This window comes from Stigmatopora nigra, chromosome 21 (genome assembly GCF_051989575.1).
Source record: "Stigmatopora nigra isolate UIUO_SnigA chromosome 21, RoL_Snig_1.1, whole genome shotgun sequence".
Lineage (NCBI taxonomy): Eukaryota > Metazoa > Chordata > Actinopteri > Syngnathiformes > Syngnathidae > Stigmatopora > Stigmatopora nigra.
The window spans coordinates 429,815-449,338 of record NC_135528.1 but is presented as its reverse complement, the minus strand read 5'-3'; the positions used below and the strand labels follow the sequence as shown (position 1 = coordinate 449,338).

Genomic DNA, 19,524 nt, shown 5'->3' with positions numbered 1-19,524 from the left:
GATATGGCGGGCGACTAACTTTTCAAAGCACTTCATGATCACAGGCGTAAGTGCAACAGGCCTTTAATCATTCAGGCTGTCAATGGTTGTCTTTTCAGGGACAGGGATAATGTTGGAAGACTTCAGGCAGGATGGGATGATGGATTGTTGCAGGGAACAATTGAAGGTATATTTGTGAAAACACCAGTCAGTTGGTCAGCACAGGCTTTGAGCACCTTCCCAGGTACTCCGTCAGGGCCAGCAGCCTTCCTCTTCCCGTGCGCGCCGCCATCTTGAATCTTAAAAAATTCATTTTCTGAACTGCTTTATCCTCACTGTAAAAGTCTAAAATGTCATACAAATTTGACGACTTTCTGATGCGCGTGCACATATCATGTCCTGTCCACCCCGGCTAAATGCTCCCCTTATTTTATGATTGCTTTTTCCCTTATTAAGCAAAAAAAAATAAAACTTGAAATGCAACGCGGCACATATTTTCACGCACACATAGGGCACATGTAAGATGTGCTAAAATGTACTACAAAGTTGACGGCTTTTTGACGCAATCGGGTCATAGGGAATTGCACGTGCGCATATCATGCTTCTACACGGATTCAACACAGATTTTGTATGTTTGTTATTCATTTTAAGACATTAATAAATAATTTTCTCTCATGTTTGTGTTTCTCACATCTTTCATAGAAAATTGGAACACTGACCATTTTTAAAGGGTGTAATTGTGTAAGGACTGTGGAATGAATTTGAAAATTTACATATGAAGTACTGCTCTCCTTACAAAATCTGAAACTTACTAAAGAAATTCTGGAACCAATTAATTTCGTAGACTGGAGGTACGACTGTATTACAAAATTAAAGTTGTATAAATCACCAGGGGAATGAAAATTGTTATGAAAATAAAGTTATTTTATTGCTTATTTTAGGATTACCTGAACCAAAAGTTCCATTATTTAACAATCTTTAACTTTTGGTGACGTAAAGCCTGTGTGATTACATAACTGCTTTCTGCATACAGTTAGAGGATTGAACTACAACAACTACTGTTAGCTGGACTGAAAGATTTACACAACATTATATTACCTCATTTTCCACAAAATCAGTCTATCAGTTGATAGAGTACATCATCCTCTACAGGTTTCGCAACTATGGTTCATTTTCCCCCGTCCGCGATGCTAGGATATGTAATTCTTTTGTCAATACACCCTGAATGACGGCAAGCAGGTGGTTTTAAAAAGATATTCAAAAGCCTTGAATTACACTTGTGGAACTTGCAAGAAACGTTAATGCAATTGGAAGTAAATGAGTGAAATTAGACACGTGAGAATATGAAACATACTTAGATCTTATTTTTATCATGTGAAATATTCAATGTGAACTTCCTTGATCCTTTAGGATATTGCAGATCCATTTTTTGCTTATTGTAAGCAGCATGCAGATCGCTTTGATAGGAAGTGGAAAAGAAAAAACTATTTGGCTTTGCAGTCTTACTGTAAAGTGTCTCTGCTCGAAAGAGAAAAACAGCTTACTCCTGAAGCACAGGTAAGATCATAGAATATACAGTAATACCTTGATATAAGAGTGCTCCAACATACGAGAAATTTAAGATACAAGTACAACAACAAAAAATCCAAGCGGACATTTGCCTGGAGATACGAGATAATTTTTTTGAGATCCGAGCATACGAGACAGCCAGGTGGTTGAGACGCGAGAGGCTTCTTATGATAACAGCGCACTGTCTTTCCCGTCTCATTTCCCTTGTGTGAAGATATCTACAAGCACTGGGCGGAGCGTTGCATTTTTTGCGTGTTTTTTTGCGTTAGTCAGCGCAGAATTAAGGGAAAAACAATGGGTCCAAATAGAGTAGGAGAAAAGGTGTATGATGACAATCGATATTAAGCATGAAATAATCGAAAACATGAGTGGTGTACACTGGCTCGCCAATACGTGAGGAGCACCCAGGCAAGTTAGCAAGTGGTCGTGCGTTATCGTATTGTGAGGACATTTGTAAGGTCATTTTCGCTATATATTTTGAAGGGGTCACAAAAGCAAACAACCCTGTATAGGTTCCTATTAATAAAAACTGTCAGGTCCGCTCTTGACATTCAATACAGTCGAACACAAGTAAGCGTACTAAGGCAGTTGAAATGAGGTTTTTAACCGCTTCTGCAGGAAGGGGGAGCACGGAGCAAGGGGAAGAAAGATGGTTCAATCTTCCCCCTCTCCCAATATGGTCTCCACCCTACCCCCTCTGCTCCATGGGCTTTATTGAAACAAGATCACGTGACATAGAAATAGGCGGTGACACAAATGTAGAAGCTGACGCGCGCCTTAACACAGTTATTGTTGCTTTAAAATTCCTGTGGGCAGCGCCTCTATAAAATTCTATTCTACTGACTAAAAGAATCTCAAAGAATACATTTCATATTTCACAAAAACTTCGGCTTAAAATGAAGGTGCAAGCGAGACACAGAGCCAAATCAAAAAATGTTACAAAATTATAATTAACTTGAATTAGGTAAGATTAAAGTTTATTTTTTAGGTATAAATCGTAATCTAGGTTTATTTAAGTTAAATTAAAGTTTATGTTTTGTTACGAGCGCGTTCTCTCTCTCCTCCGCACGCACTGCGTTGTACTGAATAATGTCTCATTTTAGTGTTGAACATCATAACCACTCGATAGTTATTATATGGTGAATTAGAACCAATAGAAATGTTTTTCAATTGAAATATCAAGTTTTTGGGTGTTTTTTCAAAGGGTGGGAATGAATAATTTAAATTTCTATGGGAAACGTTGATTTGAAATACGGGTAAATTGACATACGAGCTCAGTCCTGGAATGCATTAAGCTCACATCTCAGGGTATTTATCTATTACTGTCTTATGTCCATACCTTGAAATACATTTACATATTATCCTGTGTCTTAATCATCATATGGCGTCTCCACAAAAAATCAGGCACGGATCACAACACGCTTGCAACAATACCGTGCAAAAGCAGAGTTTTCCAGGAACACTCGACCTCAAGCGTGGGTGCCAAGAGAGAAGCTGCCACGCCCTTTGACATCAAGTGCCTCGGCCATCCGAAAATTAATGAGAAAGGCTGAGCTAATGGGGATCAGCACTGATATTTTCCCAGTTGACACATCTGACACAAATGCTTGCATGGATGGACGTCGAAAACACAAACAGCCTGCCCTCACTGCTGACTTCGTAAATTATTACTTAGGTAAGAAATTTTATTCCTCCCAAGCCACAGTGTTATTTATTTCATGCTTTGCTGGTCCCTGGCGTTTGCTAACACAGTGGTTGCTCATCTTGAGAATATTTTGATTGATCTGAAAATACAACTTCAGAGGCAGGTTCAGAAACAGTGAGATCAATTTAATAGGAAATAGGTTTATTACCGGACTTCAGGATGGGGAGAGAGCTAAAACAGCTGCGAACACGCTCACAGTCTGTCGTCCTCGCGGCTCTCTCTGAATGAACAGTGGGTCAGTCTTTATATAGGAAAACAGGGCCCAGTATGATTTCTATGACAACGACCAAACTCTGGGCAAAGTCCGATTAATCAGTGGCAGCTGTCCATGACAACGACCAAACTTTGGGCAAAGTCTGATTAATCAGTGACAAGTCTCCATGACAACGACCAAACTCGGGGCAAGTTTCTTATGATAATGATGTTTCTATACTTATAACAACTGATACAATATGAAACAGCAATTGCCAAGCGACTTTGTCATTTTATCTCAATGTTATCTTACATATTTCAACGTTACCATTTTGGCCCCAAGATACGAAAAAAATAACGAAACGTCAAACAATCAAACATCCCCGAAATGTAAATTTTAATTTTAATTATTATTAGGTTCGAAAGTGGTTCAGAAAATACATCAATGAATCCTTATGCAATACGTGCATATACCAATAGTCATAAATATGATAGTATATTTCACATGTACAGGGCAGAACAAAGAATGTCTTCCGTGCACTGCTATAATTTATGTGGAAAGATTTTATGAAAAGGCAGTTGTACAGAATAGACCATGTACCTATAAATAATGCAGGTGTGCTTTGCGCAAAACAATATCAGTTCATATCATAATTGTATAGATTTAGCCCACATATCATCTCATTTTCTGAACCACTTTATCTTCATTAGGGTCGCGGGGGTGTTTTATGGGATTTTGATGTTTTCATACTGATCTTGCCTTTACTTTTTATCCCATTCATATTCAGAGCGTAATATGCGAATGATCCAGATCCAGGACAACATCTCGGAGCAGAAGAGTTTAAAAGACAAACTTGAGAATGAACAAGACAAACTGCATGTGGAGTACAACAAGGTTAGCCAACCATTATAACCTTTGATTTTTATTTAAAAAAAAAGAATAAATAACAATGTAATACATTCTTTACCTGTCTCCTAGCTAATATTTTAATTTTTTCTATTTAATTATGTATATATTTGGATAAGTACCGTAACAATTACAAAATAAAATCAGCCTGCTTGATCAAATGAATATTAGGCGACATCGGTGGTCCAAGTAATCGAGCGGGTTGTCCATTGACCGAAAGATTGCTGGTTCTAATCCTGCTCCCAATTGCGCACATTGTCATTGTTTACTTAGGCAAGACACTTCACCCTTCTTGCCTTTGTGCATGTAGCACAAGAATGAATAGTTGATAGTGGTCAGAAGGGCTAATGGTAAATATCGTCTGCCTCACTTCTATCAGTCTGTTCAGAGCAGCTGCGGCTACTATAGTAGCTTATTACCATATAGTGTGGAGTGAGTGAACGCAATTTTAAGTTGTGTTGAGTGTGTTGAAAAGTACTACCTCAATCTATTGCATTATTATAAAAGTAAGGGATAGCAAGGATATATCTGATTTACATCTTAGTATTACCACTGATGTTTGTTGATTCTCAGTCATCTACGCCTGTCTTTTAATATCAAGGTAATTTAAAAAAAAATACAGTTTTAAGTAAAGTATTGCAACAGAAGCCCCCCCCCCCCTTGTGTTGTGCTTTTTAAGTTGTTCTTCAATACCTGTAACATCTTATATTACCGCTTGGATTTATGAATGATCGGTTACCAGCAGGAAATTATAGTTTCTAGCCACAGCGCACACAGCATTCCCAAAGAAATGGCGCGATTAGTGGGACCTCTGTGGATTGGTATCGGGTCTGGCCGGCATAGGGGAGGCAGCATCGGGAGAGGAAACAGAAGAGAGCTTATAGAGCGGGCATGTTGGCTAAGCTCAGAAAACTGCTACTTAAACAACCGTTGCCAAGCATCTACCACTCCAATGTCAAATCCTTTGTAAACAAGACAAATGATTTGTAGTTACAGCTCGCCGCAGATTGCTGCGTTTGCGAGACATGATGACAGCGACAAATACATTACGGTGCAGCCAGCAGTCCGCACGCTACTCAGATCGGTCAGGATGAGCAACTTTGTGGGGGAAAATAGAGACGTGGGCTTTGTATCTTCGTAAATGAGGGATGGTGTGATGATAACTCTGGTCTGGAAAGACAGTTTCCCAGAACTCAAATTCATGTCGGTGAGATGCAGACCCTTCGAGCCATCGTTATCATCACCCCTCTTTACATCCTAACGGGCGCTAACGTAAGGACCGCCCTCTCGGTTCTACTGGACACCATAAAGAATCACCAGCATGCCTACCCAAATGGCGCGAACATCATTGAAGGAAATTTTAATCGGGCAAATCTCAAAACTGTTTTGCCGCAATTTTACAAGCACGTGTATTGTGGAATATTGAGCTGCCTGTTAGTCCAGATAACACCTACAGTCGAAGATAGTATTGTGCTTACGTAAGCACTATAGTGTGTTTTGACGTACTGTCCTTAGGGGTACTGAGCTTAGATGTCAGACGCGATTGCAAAGAGTGGCGGATATCCTTCAGCGTATGGCTTTAAAAGATGCTCAGATGTCTAATAAAGTCGGTCATTGTTGCTGTCTCACTGCTGTCGAAGTGTGTACTCTGTACGAGCTTCAAAAATTGGCGTCACGGAATCGGGAGCTACCTGTTTATACGTAGTGTTGTCTTCGGGGTATTTGGTGAACAATCACTGCCCAGAAGATCATCGGCTTCTCGCTTCCCTCACTGGATGACATTACCAGCCCTCAGCAGAGCCGGGAGCATTGTTAGGGATCCATACCACCCTGGTCACAACCTGTTCCAGGAAGAAGGGAGTTTGATTAGAGGATATAGATTTTGGAGATACATTTGAGAGACTCTGTATGGCTATTATCAAATGAAATGACGATGAGAAATATTGTCTATTTTTCATAGATGTTTTTTTAAATGGGGCAAAATTTCCAACAAATTTTATCGGTAGACTACACTAAATACCATTATTCACTAAGCAATGGGAATTAGATGACAAGGCAAAAACAAAGAAAGTATTGATATCCTAACATTAATTGGACAAATTAAACTTGCTACTAAAAGGTTACAATTGAGTTAATAATATAAAGAATTGATTGCTGAATGTCTAAAGAAATGCATAGTTAATAACTAACTTTGTACACAAGCGGGTGCAACAAAACTGATTTTTAAAAACTGGTTTTACTGTTTTAATCAGACAAGGTAAATATTTAGACTTGAAAAATAATGTAAGAAGAGTTTTTGAGCTAGTGTAAAGTGTGAAAATATAGTCACCTAATTTTCTAACTGACAATTCCTAAATATAGGACTCAATGGGATCTGACATCAGGATACTTTGACAAAAGTGCAAAAGTCTGCAAAATTACAAATTAATATAGTAAGCTCTAATACATTTGAATGTAGGATTTGTTTGAACGAAAAAAGGGATTTTTTTTTAATGGAATTAGAGCTTTGTTTCCCCACAATGCTCTGCCAGGCAATTTGAGTCTTTGCCTGGGTCATAAATGGCCAGATTTTGGCTTGGGTGGATGGGTTGCTGTAGATTTTAAAGTTAGAGTGGTTTGAAACTCCTTCTGTTTCTGTGATTGCTTCCCTTTCAAAATGTTTTTACTATAAAAAAAACCTTACACATTTGAAACTTCAAAGCTCTTCAATTGTTATTAAGTTACTTTCTTCATTATTAACATATGTAAGGAACTGTTTCTTTAAAAATAGATATGAAAATATGGCTTGACAAACCATGTTTGTTGTTGTGTCATACAATAGGAGCTAAGACAACTCCATCCCAACACTATGAAATGTAATGAATAATAACAGCCATAAATCTCGACAGGGACCTTTGTTTTTTTTTATAAATGTGCCTTCAAAACTGCTATGCAATATGAAATAAATAAAATGTCAATAAACATCAACTGAAGACAATTAGAAAGGAGACTATTTTCAGCCTGATAAAAAGAAAGTAGCAGCTCTATGAGCAAAAAACAAGATAAGTGAGGAATTTTTTCATTTTCGAGAAAGCGCTGTTGAGTAACTTCTTTGACCATTTTCCTGCTAACATTACTAGAAATGTATTTTCGCCAAGATCTTTAGATCCACCAAATCTAGTCAACATTTGACTATGTTAAGGTCTCCATATTGTGCAAATTCCATTGGTATGGAGAAAATTAATAACGACTGTAGCAGACAGTCTTCACCGAGCGCGAATCGGAGCATTGTGAAATCGCTTGTTTGCGCGGAGAGCCTTGTGGGAGAGATGAAAGGGGACACTACTGAGCTCGAGGCCGTGTCCGCCCACTCAACCCAAAGCAATCTCCCATTCAGGACTCCCAGGACATGCGTGTAAAATTTTGTGGACGTACTCGCTTCCCAACAGGCAGACAAAAATACTTCCTGTTCATAGAAAAGTGACTGTCACCAAAAGAACATACAATATTTATAAATGTTTTTAAACATTCTGATGAGGAAACATCAGTGCAATTTTTGCTATCACATTGAGAAATTGTTTCTAAACCTTGCAGGTCAAAGCACTGACACTTGTGGCCCAAACTGACAATACCTGCCATAATAAATGACATGCGTAAGGACCATTCTAATGTTTTATCCTTTGTCATGCATGGAAACATGAAGCTCTGTGAATCTCTAGAGGAGCTTCTAAATGTCAATGGAGGTCTGCGAAGTGAAGGCCAGGCAATATGGACCCTGCTTGGGAACATCCTAGGCCAGGTACGACCACTATCACCGTTTCTCGTGTCTTCATCCATTTACAGCTCCATCTCCATGAGTTAAAATAGTTTTAGAGTATTAGCAAACTATGGATTTACACAGAAATTTGCGGGGTTTTTTTCTTACAGAAGAAATATTTATATTCTAGGTACATGTTTTTTGTGTAATTTTCACAAAAATATATGAATAGCCATAAGAGGATTACTTAGTTACACTATTAAATATTCTGTAATGGAATCAATTGTAAAGAACTGTGGGATAATAGAGAAAAAGAGATACACATGAACATTGGGGACCAGGACCGGGCAAAATGTAACCGTGCTGCTTTGACTCGTTTTCCAGCGCCCAATCAAATTGTCCCTACTTCTTAAGTACAATTTAATATTGCACCAAGTGACTTTAAAATGATTCCTGACCATACTTTACATATAAATCAGTATAGAAAATGACAGAAAATACTTAATAATTCAATTAGATCCCAAATAGTCTTCCTTTTTAATTTGCTTTGCCCCGACCACTAAAAATATCCTCAAACAGAAGACTTCACACCCATAAAGAGCCATAAACTTTCTCAGTCATTATCTTTCTCTCACTCTCCGCAGCTTGCCTTTACTGCTTTCAAGTACAAGGCACCAAGTGCTGTCATCACTTGGCAGCAGTTAAACATTACAGTGCTTCCCAGGCTCAATATTACAAAATAACTGGCCAAAAATGTAATCTACCCTTTCATAAAAACAAACCGATATCCATACACACAGCAATTTTGCGGACACAGGCTTTTAAAAACATGATTTTAAAATGTATTTTTTACTAACAATGATCTTGTTTTCTAGCTGGCTCTTAAAAAAGTTGGCAACATTATTTTGTTTAATTGCAGGTTTATTATTCATGGGTGGGAAGTGGGCAGTTTTGCCACTGTCTCATCTCAAATAATTTGAAGTTTCTCCCCAATGTTCCACAGAAACTGAGCACTCCAACCGTTCTAAAAACCCCCAAAGAAAGGAAGTCTTGCAAAAAAGAAGGGGGATCACAAGGGAAGCCATCTAGTCTGCCGGCAATACTCTACAGGTGGGAAGTCGCTCACATCGACATTACTCATACAGCGATCACCATTTTTTTTTTTTACTGGCCACCAGGAGGTTGATGTTCTTCATGAGTTATCAAGTTCTGTCTTGCAGTCATAAAATTAAATTTAAAAGAAATGTGGTTGTTCGTGTGGGCTAGTGGTATGGTGTCTTTGTTTCCACCTAGAGGTAGGATCGGGCTGAAAAAAATAGAGCTTGCCACGAACCGATCCGTGGGTATTAGAGCCCGGCCTGACCCGAGACCGGCGAATTAACTTGATTTGCAGGCCCGAGCCCAAAGCAAACCCGAAAAGGTTTATTTTATTTCTGAGGACTTGGACTCCTGAGTCGGGAGGAAAAGGGGAGATTTATCATATCTGATTAAAGCCTTTTACAACGAAATCTAAGTTAAACAAGACTGTACAAACATTTACATCTTTCATATAATAATATAGATGTTTGACGATTTCAACTGTTTAAATGCCTGCTCAGCATTGAGGTGCTAGTCTTTTTGTTCTTGTAGCAAAGCACCACATTGACTACATTCAGTTTCTCTAGCATTTCAGGTTTTGAATATAAAGATACAATTAAACCTCTTTGTCAAGAAATAAGCAGTGGAGACAATCGTGAAGTGGATTGAAATTCATTGGATATTTTCAACTTTCTTACCAAATTAACCATAAAAATGGCGCATCCCCAAGGTCGGGCCCGGGCTAAATATCTTGCCTCGAGTTGAACCGCAAACCAATTGAATGTAAAGAAAGGATGATGGATAACCCAGCAGCGTGAACTTTTTGTTCCCGACAAAGACATATTTGAATGACAACAAGGAAGGATAAACATTGGTATGAAAAAGTTTGGGCACCCCTGATCATTCTCAAGACTTTCCTAAATCATTGGTGGGTTGACCAGCAATATCAGTTGAATATATCATATAGTAGACAAACACAAGGATATTCAAGAAGTGAAATTAAGTTTTTAGGATATATAGAAAGCGCAATAATTACTTAAACAAAGGTTAGCAGGTGTGCATAATTTGGGCTTGTCCAAATGTGCTTTAGCATACCTCTAGCAACTCTGATCGTGGCATGTGCGCAGAAAAGGCTTCTGCCACATTACTCATAGTTCAATGAAGTACAGTGACACCATCTGCAGCAAGATCATGTTGAAGGGCTGTTCCTAATATCCTTCCTCTTTGCTTATTTGCTATTGTTAGTTTAATTATAGATATACTTTAATATAACAAAACAAAATAAGAAAGACATCGGGCATATCCAGCGTTATCTTGCAATCCTGACTCGTCCAAGTCACGGATTTTTCTAAAGGACTGAATTCTCCTGCCCATTTGAGACATCGAATCAAAACAATTAAGGTTATCTTATTCAAAACAATTGCATAAGCATTAACCTGAATAACACAATTAAGGTAAAAAAACAACTGCAATAATTGCATATCAGGGAGTAAAAACAACAATTAAGGTCGGAAATCAAAAACAACTGCATAAGAATTTAGACAAGCAAGCATCCATTCCACTCAAGCATCAAAACAATTTCGACTGTTTTCGGAGGTCGATTCGATATCACCATCTTCTGCACAATCCAAATCAAAACAATTTAAGAGTCCTTCCCCAAATCTTCATTGTGAACTTGCCACTGGGTGAGGCATCAAGGTTTATTACTCCAAATCAAACAATCAACAGTCCTTTGATCCATGTGAGAAGCCAGGTTTTCAAAACAATTTTGATAAGTCCAACTTGATAGAGACATTTCCCTCTGCTCATCAGGGCCGCAAGGAGTTGCACCAAAGTGACCTCGTCCAGCATCAATATGCTAAGTTAAACAAAGCATTTCCAATATATAATAATGTATAAACTTAAAGAAAGCGAAGCACATATATAATAAACCCAACATTCCCTCCTGTTTATACATTTGCTAATATAAAATAATAAACCTTAATAAAGCAAAGCATACTTCATTGCAAGCAAATATAATAACCCGAACATTCCCCCTGTATATACATTTGCACCTGATCTCCTCAATAAAACTTTCTTTCGGCTTTATCCTATCAATTCATTTTATGGCCTGAAAGGGGAATATTAAGAAAAAGAAATAATTAATATCCTTTTATCCTCCAAAAAATAGTTTTCTTCAATTAAGAGCCCTTCGAAATCCACAAATTCCTCAAAAATGGCTATTTTGCTCTATTCCCAAATCCAAAGCTTTTACCAAATCAATCTTTTACTGAACTGATTTTCAATCACCTTAAAAAATATTTATGTTTAAAACCCGAAAAAGGACTGCGAAAGTAATTGCATAAACCTGCATTTCTTACACACCATGTTTTGCTCTTATTATGAAATGTTTAACGGAAGCGCGCTCTTAGCCGCTAACTGTGACCCTCACACTCGCTGCAAAAGTAAGAATTCTTATCTTTGTTTACAAATTCCTCCCCATCGCGGTACCATGCTTGAAATGTCGCCTCTTTTTTCCTGTGCATAGTGCATTTTAGAGAAGACTATCATTAATCCATAATAAGAAAAATTATTTCCTCTTCCGATATCCAACTGTATCACAATATTTTGCCAATGTTACGACTTTACTTAACACTAAACACTGTGCTATATAAAGAAGGAAAGAACTCCACTGCCTCAGCATTTACAATCACAGGATGCCAAGGGAGTCAAAGTCAAGAATCAAGAGTGAAAAAACAAATAAAAGGGTTTAAATTAGGACAGGATGTGAATCTTGATTGGAGGAGGGATGATGGGGAAGTAGTCACAGCTGTGTTGGCCTGGGCAAGGCTTTGTCACAGGGGTGGATCCACAGCTCCATGTACCTGCAGATGAAAAGAAACCACGCCCTACTGCATAGTATGTCCAGGCTGACAGCCGTAACCCCAGAATCAAAATATGCTGCAAGCAGAACTATATCATAGAAAACCCAATTTTCCCCTCAAGTTTACTTCAGCACCCCCAAGTCCAACTATTATAATGTTTTCACGGAAGGTGTCCAAAAATGTTTAGTCGCTTGTGAGGTCCGCAATTGCCTGCATATAATCAAGCTCCTGTTCCTAACACCGTACACTCGGTCGCGCCGCGGCCCGCATGTTTCTCCGCATTCCAATCTAATGCAGCCCCAGCAGACACAGCGCTATCCCCCTCAGTCGGCGCATTATTTGACAAGTCTAGCATTTAATTGGCCGTTTTGTTTGTTTCCTTTTAACCACCATATTCCCGCTAGCTGACGGGATCAAAGACAGGCTAAGATGCAATAAGCCTTTTTCCTTTCAGTAAATTGACAGTATCTTTAGATACTATTAACACAGTACGTCTAACACCTGGAATGACCATTTTAATTGCTGTTTTACAAGATCCAGTATCACACAAAAATTTTACTATTCAATTTTACTATTACTATTCAGTGTCACTATTTCCGCTAAATTTAGCTCCACTTCTCCATATACAAACTCATTGCTTATCTCATTTTGAGCAGGGCTGCCGGCTAGTCATGCGGCCTGGGCCTTGTTTTTAGAGACCCTCTTGCCAATATATGCCCCAATTTTCCACAAACCCAGTACGCAGCACCCCCTGAAAACCCGATTTCTGTTCAACTTACTCATCTCACTTCTTCCAATCTAACATCCCTTCGCTCTCTCCACCTATCTTGTTAAATATTTTCCCCGTCAGCCGAGGAAGCCCCGGTATTTTTTTACAAAAAAAAAACGTTCCCGCCGCCTCGCTCTCAAATATAATAATAACAATAATAATAATAATAATAATAATAATCGGACATAGGCCCTGTCGTCATTATCATCAACAAAAGCCTATTTGTAATCACACCGTTCTTTTTAAATGTAATTTCTACATTACTATAGTAGTATAGTATACTATAGTAGTATAAATGTCAAACCAATTCCCTAAAGAAACAACTGGGTGTAAGTTTTCCTTCAATGAAAAGGATATCTTTTCACCTATCTAATCAGCTACATGTGTAATCAGTTGACTGCGATCGGGTGATGATTGTTTCAGCAGAAAAAAAGTCATTGGTTGAATTGACTGTGCCGTGTTGGTTGTTTGAAACCCGTGGTACACAGTATAGTAAAATCTCCATCATCTTTGTAAATAGCTGAAGAATACATTCTCTTTTGGCAGCTGTGGCATCTGCAAAAAGAACCAAGACCAACATCTGCTAGTGCTATGTGACACCTGTAAACTGTACTATCATTTGGGCTGTCTGGAACCACCACTGACACGTATGCCCAAGAAGACCAAGAACAGCTACTGGTAAGGCTCTAAATCTGTCATGGGTTCGGCTCGGGTGCACAGCAGAGTCGGACCCAAAGATGCAAGAAGTAAATGAGAGGACTGCTGGTGCACAAAACTAAAGGCTTCAATAACAACAAATAGAAAAGGCCATGCAAACTAGGACTTGGTAAAAATTAATAAAGAAACAAACTTAACCGGGATGGCACATACGCACACTGACATGGAGACGACATGACCAAACGTAATCAATAATCCAACAACTAGACAGACCAGGACGCAACGTATAAATAGACATGATAGTGTATAATTACAAATCAAGTACACTTGCCACCATAAGTAAGGGTAGCCCAGAGGGACACACATCACCCAGACAGCAAATCTCCAACAAAATATGACAGTACCCCTACTCCCTCTCTTAAGGGACAAATCCCAGACGTCCCAAAATCCAAAACTCCAATATTGAAACAAATGGGAGGGAGGGAGGGGGCCCGGAGGAAAGCAAAGGTGTTGTCCAAAACATGAAAAAAATAAGAATCCCCAGTCGGGAAGTCGACCCAGCCGGCTCGCTAAGAAGAGGCAAACAGGTCCTTCAGTGGCTTGTCCCGACCGGCGCGCAAAGAAGCATCGAGCAGGCCCTTAAGGGGGTCGTCCTGACTGGCCTGCAAGAAAGGAGGGAGGAGGTCCTTCAGGGGTTTGCCCTGGCCAGCCTGCAAAGAAGAGGTGAGCAGGTCCTTTAGGCAGTCGTCCCGGCCTGCCAGCAAAGAAGTAGCCAGCAGGCCCTTCAGGGGGTTGTTTCGGCCGGCTCGCATAGACATGGCAAGCTGTCCCGTCGAAAGGTCGTTCATTCAGGTGCGCTAAGCAGTAGTGTTGTGTTTTGTCCTGTGAAGTCCAAGCAGAGGTTAGAGCGGGGTGGAGGGGCGACTCACCTAACACTGAGCCAATTCTGCCGGAATCATCGACCAGGGAGCCCGAAGGCTGATCACCCCAGTCTCATCATCGTCAGGCTCCGCCCCCAACTTCCAAGTCCGACCGTCCACGCCACAGGGATCGCCGTCCACGGCCTCCAGGTCCACGCCAAAGAGATGGCCGTCCGTGGCCTCCAGGTCCACGTCAAAGAGTTGGCCGTCTGCGGCCTCCATGTCCATGCCAAAGGAATGGCATTTCCGCGGCCTCATGGACCACGCCAAAGGGATGGCCGTCTGCGGGTTCCAAGTCCACGCCAAAGGGATGGCCGTCCGCGGCCTCCAATTCTACGCCAAAGGGATGGCCGTCCGCTGTCTGTGGCTTCCAAGTCCACGTCGCCTCCGAGGCCCCTGCCAAAAGGATGTCCGTCCGCCATGGCGGGCGCATGAGAAGCAGGGCACCGTGCCGGACGTACGAGAGCTGGGTGCCGGGCGTACGGGAGCAGGGCAGGGTGCCGTGCTGGGCGCACAAGAGCAGGGCGCCGTCGCGGCTGCACGAGAGCAGAGCGCTGTGGCGGGCGCACGAAAGTGAGGTTGCCAAGGCAGGCGCACGACAGCAGGGCACCGTGGCGGCACACAAAAAGCAGGGCGCCGTGGCGCGTACAAGAGCAGGGCGCCGTGGCGGGCGTACGAGAGCAGGGCGCAGTGCCGGGCGTACGAGAGCAGTGTGAAAAAAAATATTTAGGAAAGAATGAAAAAAAATCTTAGGAGGAAAAAGTTTTTTTCTGCTACTCTAAACAGTCTTGTGAAATCCTTTTCCCAGGCAATGCTCAGAGTGTGATCAAGCGAGCAGTGATGAAACTGGTATTGCTATGGAGACGCTACCCGATGGTACAAAAAGGTCCAGGAGGCAGATCAAAGGACCAGTCAAATTTATCCCGCAAGAGATGTCACCCGAGCCCAGAAGGTCTCAAATTTCGGTGTGTATTGGCCCTCCACAAACTAAGAGGGAAAATTTGTGGAAAATATTAAGTTAAAATAGCTTTTTTAACAACAAATTTTCAATGAACATTTATCACATTGTATTGTATTGCATCCATACGTTTTCCACCAGAGAGCTGGTAGAGTTTCAATATGAATGTAAAAAAAAATAAGAAACAGGGTCATGGGGCTAGTGGAGTCACAGCTGACGGGAGGCAGCGTTCAATTGAACTGTTTGCCTATCAAATGGTCAAAAGAGAAAATGACTCACACATTCAGTCCTACGGACAGTTGAGACTGTCCAATCAAATCTTTAGACAACCCATGGAGGCATTCAGCTCTTGGAGATTTTGCCAAGGTGAATGATAGGTCCCTGATGTTTCTTACGTGCAAAAAAACTGCAGAAGATCCTCCATCCTGACTACTATGATGTTTTTGCTTGGTGGTGCTTTTGTGCACGTGTTACACGTTTCTTTAGGCATTTTTGAAGGGGCGCGCCTACTTCGCGGAAACGCAGCTATTGTGGGGTATCCCGATGCCCATTGACAGCGATAACCGAGGGAACACTGTATTTCTATTTTTGAATATCAGTTATTCATGTATTACTGAATAAAATAAGCACAATTCAAAATAAATCAATGTGTAAATGACTGAATTACTAAACTCAAACAACTTTCATTATTTTTATTTTTATGCAAACCAGATTTTTTTCCCCCCACAGAGAACCAGGGGACAGAAGCGAAAGAATATCCCTATCTGTGAAGACATAAATGAAAGGATTGAGGTATGTCACTCAAAGAATGCCTGAGCTGTTGTCTTAGTTGAGTTTTGATTTTGGCCACTTAAGAACTAGATCCTATATTAACACCTGAATTTAGCCTCACTTATAGTGAGGAGTATGACTAAGTTCTAGGGCTGGCATGATAAAATTTGTATTTTTCAATCCAAACTGCCATCTATGAGTTCTTCAATGTTGGCGAAAAAGAAAATTGCAGCGAGATAACTTCATTCTGCTTTACCATTAAAATGTGCATGCTCATTGTACCCTGAGCATTTGAAGGTTCCTAGATGAGAAAACAGCTCAAGGGCAGTTGTCAAGGGCAGGCATTTTGATGATGACTTTAATGGCAAAGTTGGTTAGGATCCCAAAATCTTGGTCACACCCTTTCTTACATCCAGGCCACATATACACATTCCTCTAATCTCCTTGCACTTTCCTCTCTTATCCCACACTTCATCCTGTGGGTGTGCTTTGCATGTGTTGTGAGTAAAGTTGGCTCTGTGACTCAGCAGTATTAAACTAAGACTTGCTTCTTGGGTCCCGTCTGTTTCAAAGTGTTAGTTTAGTTTAATTGACAGAACTCTCACTTGCTTTAGACATTGTGCGAGTGGAGATCAAGAAATTAACAATGGGACTTATTTTCATTTGCAACAAAATTAAAGAACTCAACCCCAAAATAATGCCATGCTTAAAGCTTTCTTTGAGACTGCAACATCTTAACTCGGCTCTGAAAAATCAATAGATAATGCAAGAAACATGGCTGAATATTCAGTAAAGAAGCATGAGGGACCGTCTATTTTCTTTTCAAGCACTGTATTTGTGTGCTTGGCCAAACCCAAAGCATTAATCAAAAGATTTCATGCATCTTGTAAGCTCCCCGAAGAAACAGTGGAATCGTTACTTTTTTTCAAGACAATCATCAGTCTCAAGGAAATAGACTGCACTAATGAATAATTTAGAATGTAAAGAGAACATACCCTTCTGTGCCTGTATCAAGACCGAACTCACTCTTTGGCTCTTTAGTTTGAATAATCAGGGCAGTCGTAATAAAATCCCTCTACTGTAGATCTTCTTAGACACCCATTTTTTTTGCAAACAAAATAGTGGATATTCTATCCCAACACCAATAAAAACCTCTTGAAAGTATACAAGTTAATTTGCTGTACTAACGCTACCAATCAGACAATTAGGAAATTTCTTCACAATACTGTCTGATAACATTCAAAGGATGCAATTTGTAAAAATGTGTTAACAGTGACTAGAAAGAGTCCAATCAAACACAATTATATGAGGGATATTATAAAATACATGCTTATAAGATCTTGGGGAGCAGTTTTCACAGGAGGAATTATACTGTGTTATTGTATCTTGGCCATTACAGTAAATGTCAATTTAACAAAGGAAAACTACAGCGGTTGGAGGAAAATTTCAGTTTTTCTCTGCTTTTGAAAGATTTTGTGGGTCAGGGACAAGGGACAAGTTGACTGTTTTACTGCATGGGTGAGATTCCACCAGGATATTGTAGTTAGCAGTTTATCCTTACTGTTCCAATACATTTTCATCTTTTTGATACCCATTGTATCCTTTGTTATGAGTATTTTTTTTTATTCATCAAGATAATAAATTGCACTTTGCACCTGTTCCCATTTGGTTCTGGATCTTCAATAGTCCTTACCCTTGGGGTTTTTGTGGTGCTTGAATTATACCCTATATGACTATAAAATGACTGCCATAGTTTTCAGTGTTATAACAAATATTATGTTTGTAAAAATTATAAATGTGAACCTGTAGAAATACAATGTACTATATTAAATTTGACAGTGATCAATAATTTGCCGAAATCATAAATCAAACAAGACAACTTCCCATATACAAAGCAAGTAAAAATAGAGGTTATTTACGTTACTGAATCGTTAATATCGTACATTTTTACATTGACCGTTTCTTATTTAAATCTTAAGAAAGACTAACTAGTAGTCCAATGTCTAAAGAGAGTGCAGAATTATGTGGCATTTAGTTTTTTGAACAACAATCTTCTCAATGAATCCAAAAGACTTGTTAATATCAAAGCTGAATATTTTTTGGGAGTTGGGCTTTTTTAGGTTAAGCTATTTTACGAGTATATCTGTGTGCAGGAGACTATTACTGTGCATAATTATTAGGCAACTTAACAAATAAGAAATATATACCCATCTCATCGCCTCTTCTGAACCACTTTATCCTCATTAGGGTCACGGAGGGTGCTGGAGCCTATCCCAGCTGTCGCCAGAATAGAGGGGGCGTACACCCTCGCAGGGCACAAGGAGACGGACAACCAAGCACACTCACACCCATACCTAGGGGCAATTTAGAGTGTCCAATCAGCCTACCATGCATGTTTTTGGAATGTGGGAGGAACCAGGGTACCTGGGGGAAACCCACGCAGGCCCGGGGAGAACATGCAAACTTCACAAAGGCGGATGTAACCTGGATTCGAAGAACCAAGACCGTGGAGCTTTAAGGCCAACGCAATAACCACTCGCACCACCAGGCCGCCCGAAAAAAGGGGTAATTGAGGGTGTGCCACGAGGAGCTTTTTAACTACCTCAGTGACTTCAACCGCAGAGATTGGAGAATCCCCAGGCTCTGCTTCCTCGTAGAAAATCTTGTTAGTGGAGTTGAGGTCTTCAATGTATTTGGCCCACCGATTGACAACATCCCGAGTCGAGGTCAACAGTGCCCCATCCCCACTATACACAGCATTGATGGTGTACTGCTTTTCAGTCTTTACATTTTGGATGGTGAACCAAAATTTTGTTGAAGCCACCCGGACGTTGTTCTCCATGGCCTCAACAAACTCCTCCCACAGCCAAGTTTTTTGCTTCGCTTGGCCGTCCGGTAACCGTCAGCTGCTGCTGGAGCCCCGTTGGCCGAGGGGCCCAACAGGACTCCTTCAGCTTGACGGCATCCCCTTCTGCCGGTGTTCTAAGGTTGCTGCCACACAGTCACCGACCACCTTGCAGCCGCACCTCTGGTCTGCCTCTTCCTCGATAGAGGCAGGAAACATGGTCCACTCGGACTCAATGTCTACTTCTACTAAGTAAACTACTTCTGACTCTGGCAGGTGTTTCAAAATGTTCTCACCATAGGATAACTGGCTAAGGCGAACTGGTGGGCAAACCTTTCGGCCCGGGGGCCACATTGACTTTAAAAATTTGACAGATGGGCCGGGTCAGCAGAAGATACTATAAATGTAAAAAAAACTGCATCCGTTAACAGTACATATGAAACAAACTGAAAAAAAGGACTAAAGTATTAACATACTGGATAGGTCTGAAAAACAACTTAAAGAGCAGGTTAAGAACCAGTGAGATCAATTTAAATAGGAAATAGGTTTATTACCGGACTGCAGGATGGTTGGAG

At 40.4% G+C, this 19,524-nt stretch overlaps 1 protein-coding gene across 5 annotated transcripts in view; it reads left to right on the top strand.

Moving 5' to 3' along the window:
• The window catches only part of phf14 (PHD finger protein 14), a 59,250-nt gene that overhangs the window by 28,475 nt on the left and 11,251 nt on the right, over positions 1 to 19,524 (top strand). For 3 of the 5 annotated variants that reach the window (XM_077743005.1, XM_077743002.1, XM_077743003.1), the window contains exons 8-15: positions 1,390 to 1,536; positions 2,953 to 3,223; positions 4,234 to 4,340; positions 8,035 to 8,130; positions 9,092 to 9,198; positions 13,345 to 13,476; positions 15,184 to 15,340; positions 16,063 to 16,125. In XM_077743005.1, the coding sequence (XP_077599131.1) occupies positions 1,390 to 1,536; positions 2,953 to 3,223; positions 4,234 to 4,340; positions 8,035 to 8,130; positions 9,092 to 9,198; positions 13,345 to 13,476; positions 15,184 to 15,340; positions 16,063 to 16,125 (1,080 nt within the window). Of the gene's footprint in view, positions 1 to 1,389; positions 1,537 to 2,952; positions 3,224 to 4,233; positions 4,341 to 8,034; positions 8,131 to 9,091; positions 9,199 to 13,344; positions 13,477 to 15,183; positions 15,341 to 16,044; positions 16,126 to 19,524 lie in introns of all 5 variants that reach the window. The other 2 variants (XM_077743004.1, XM_077743001.1) reach the window with 1 other exon arrangement.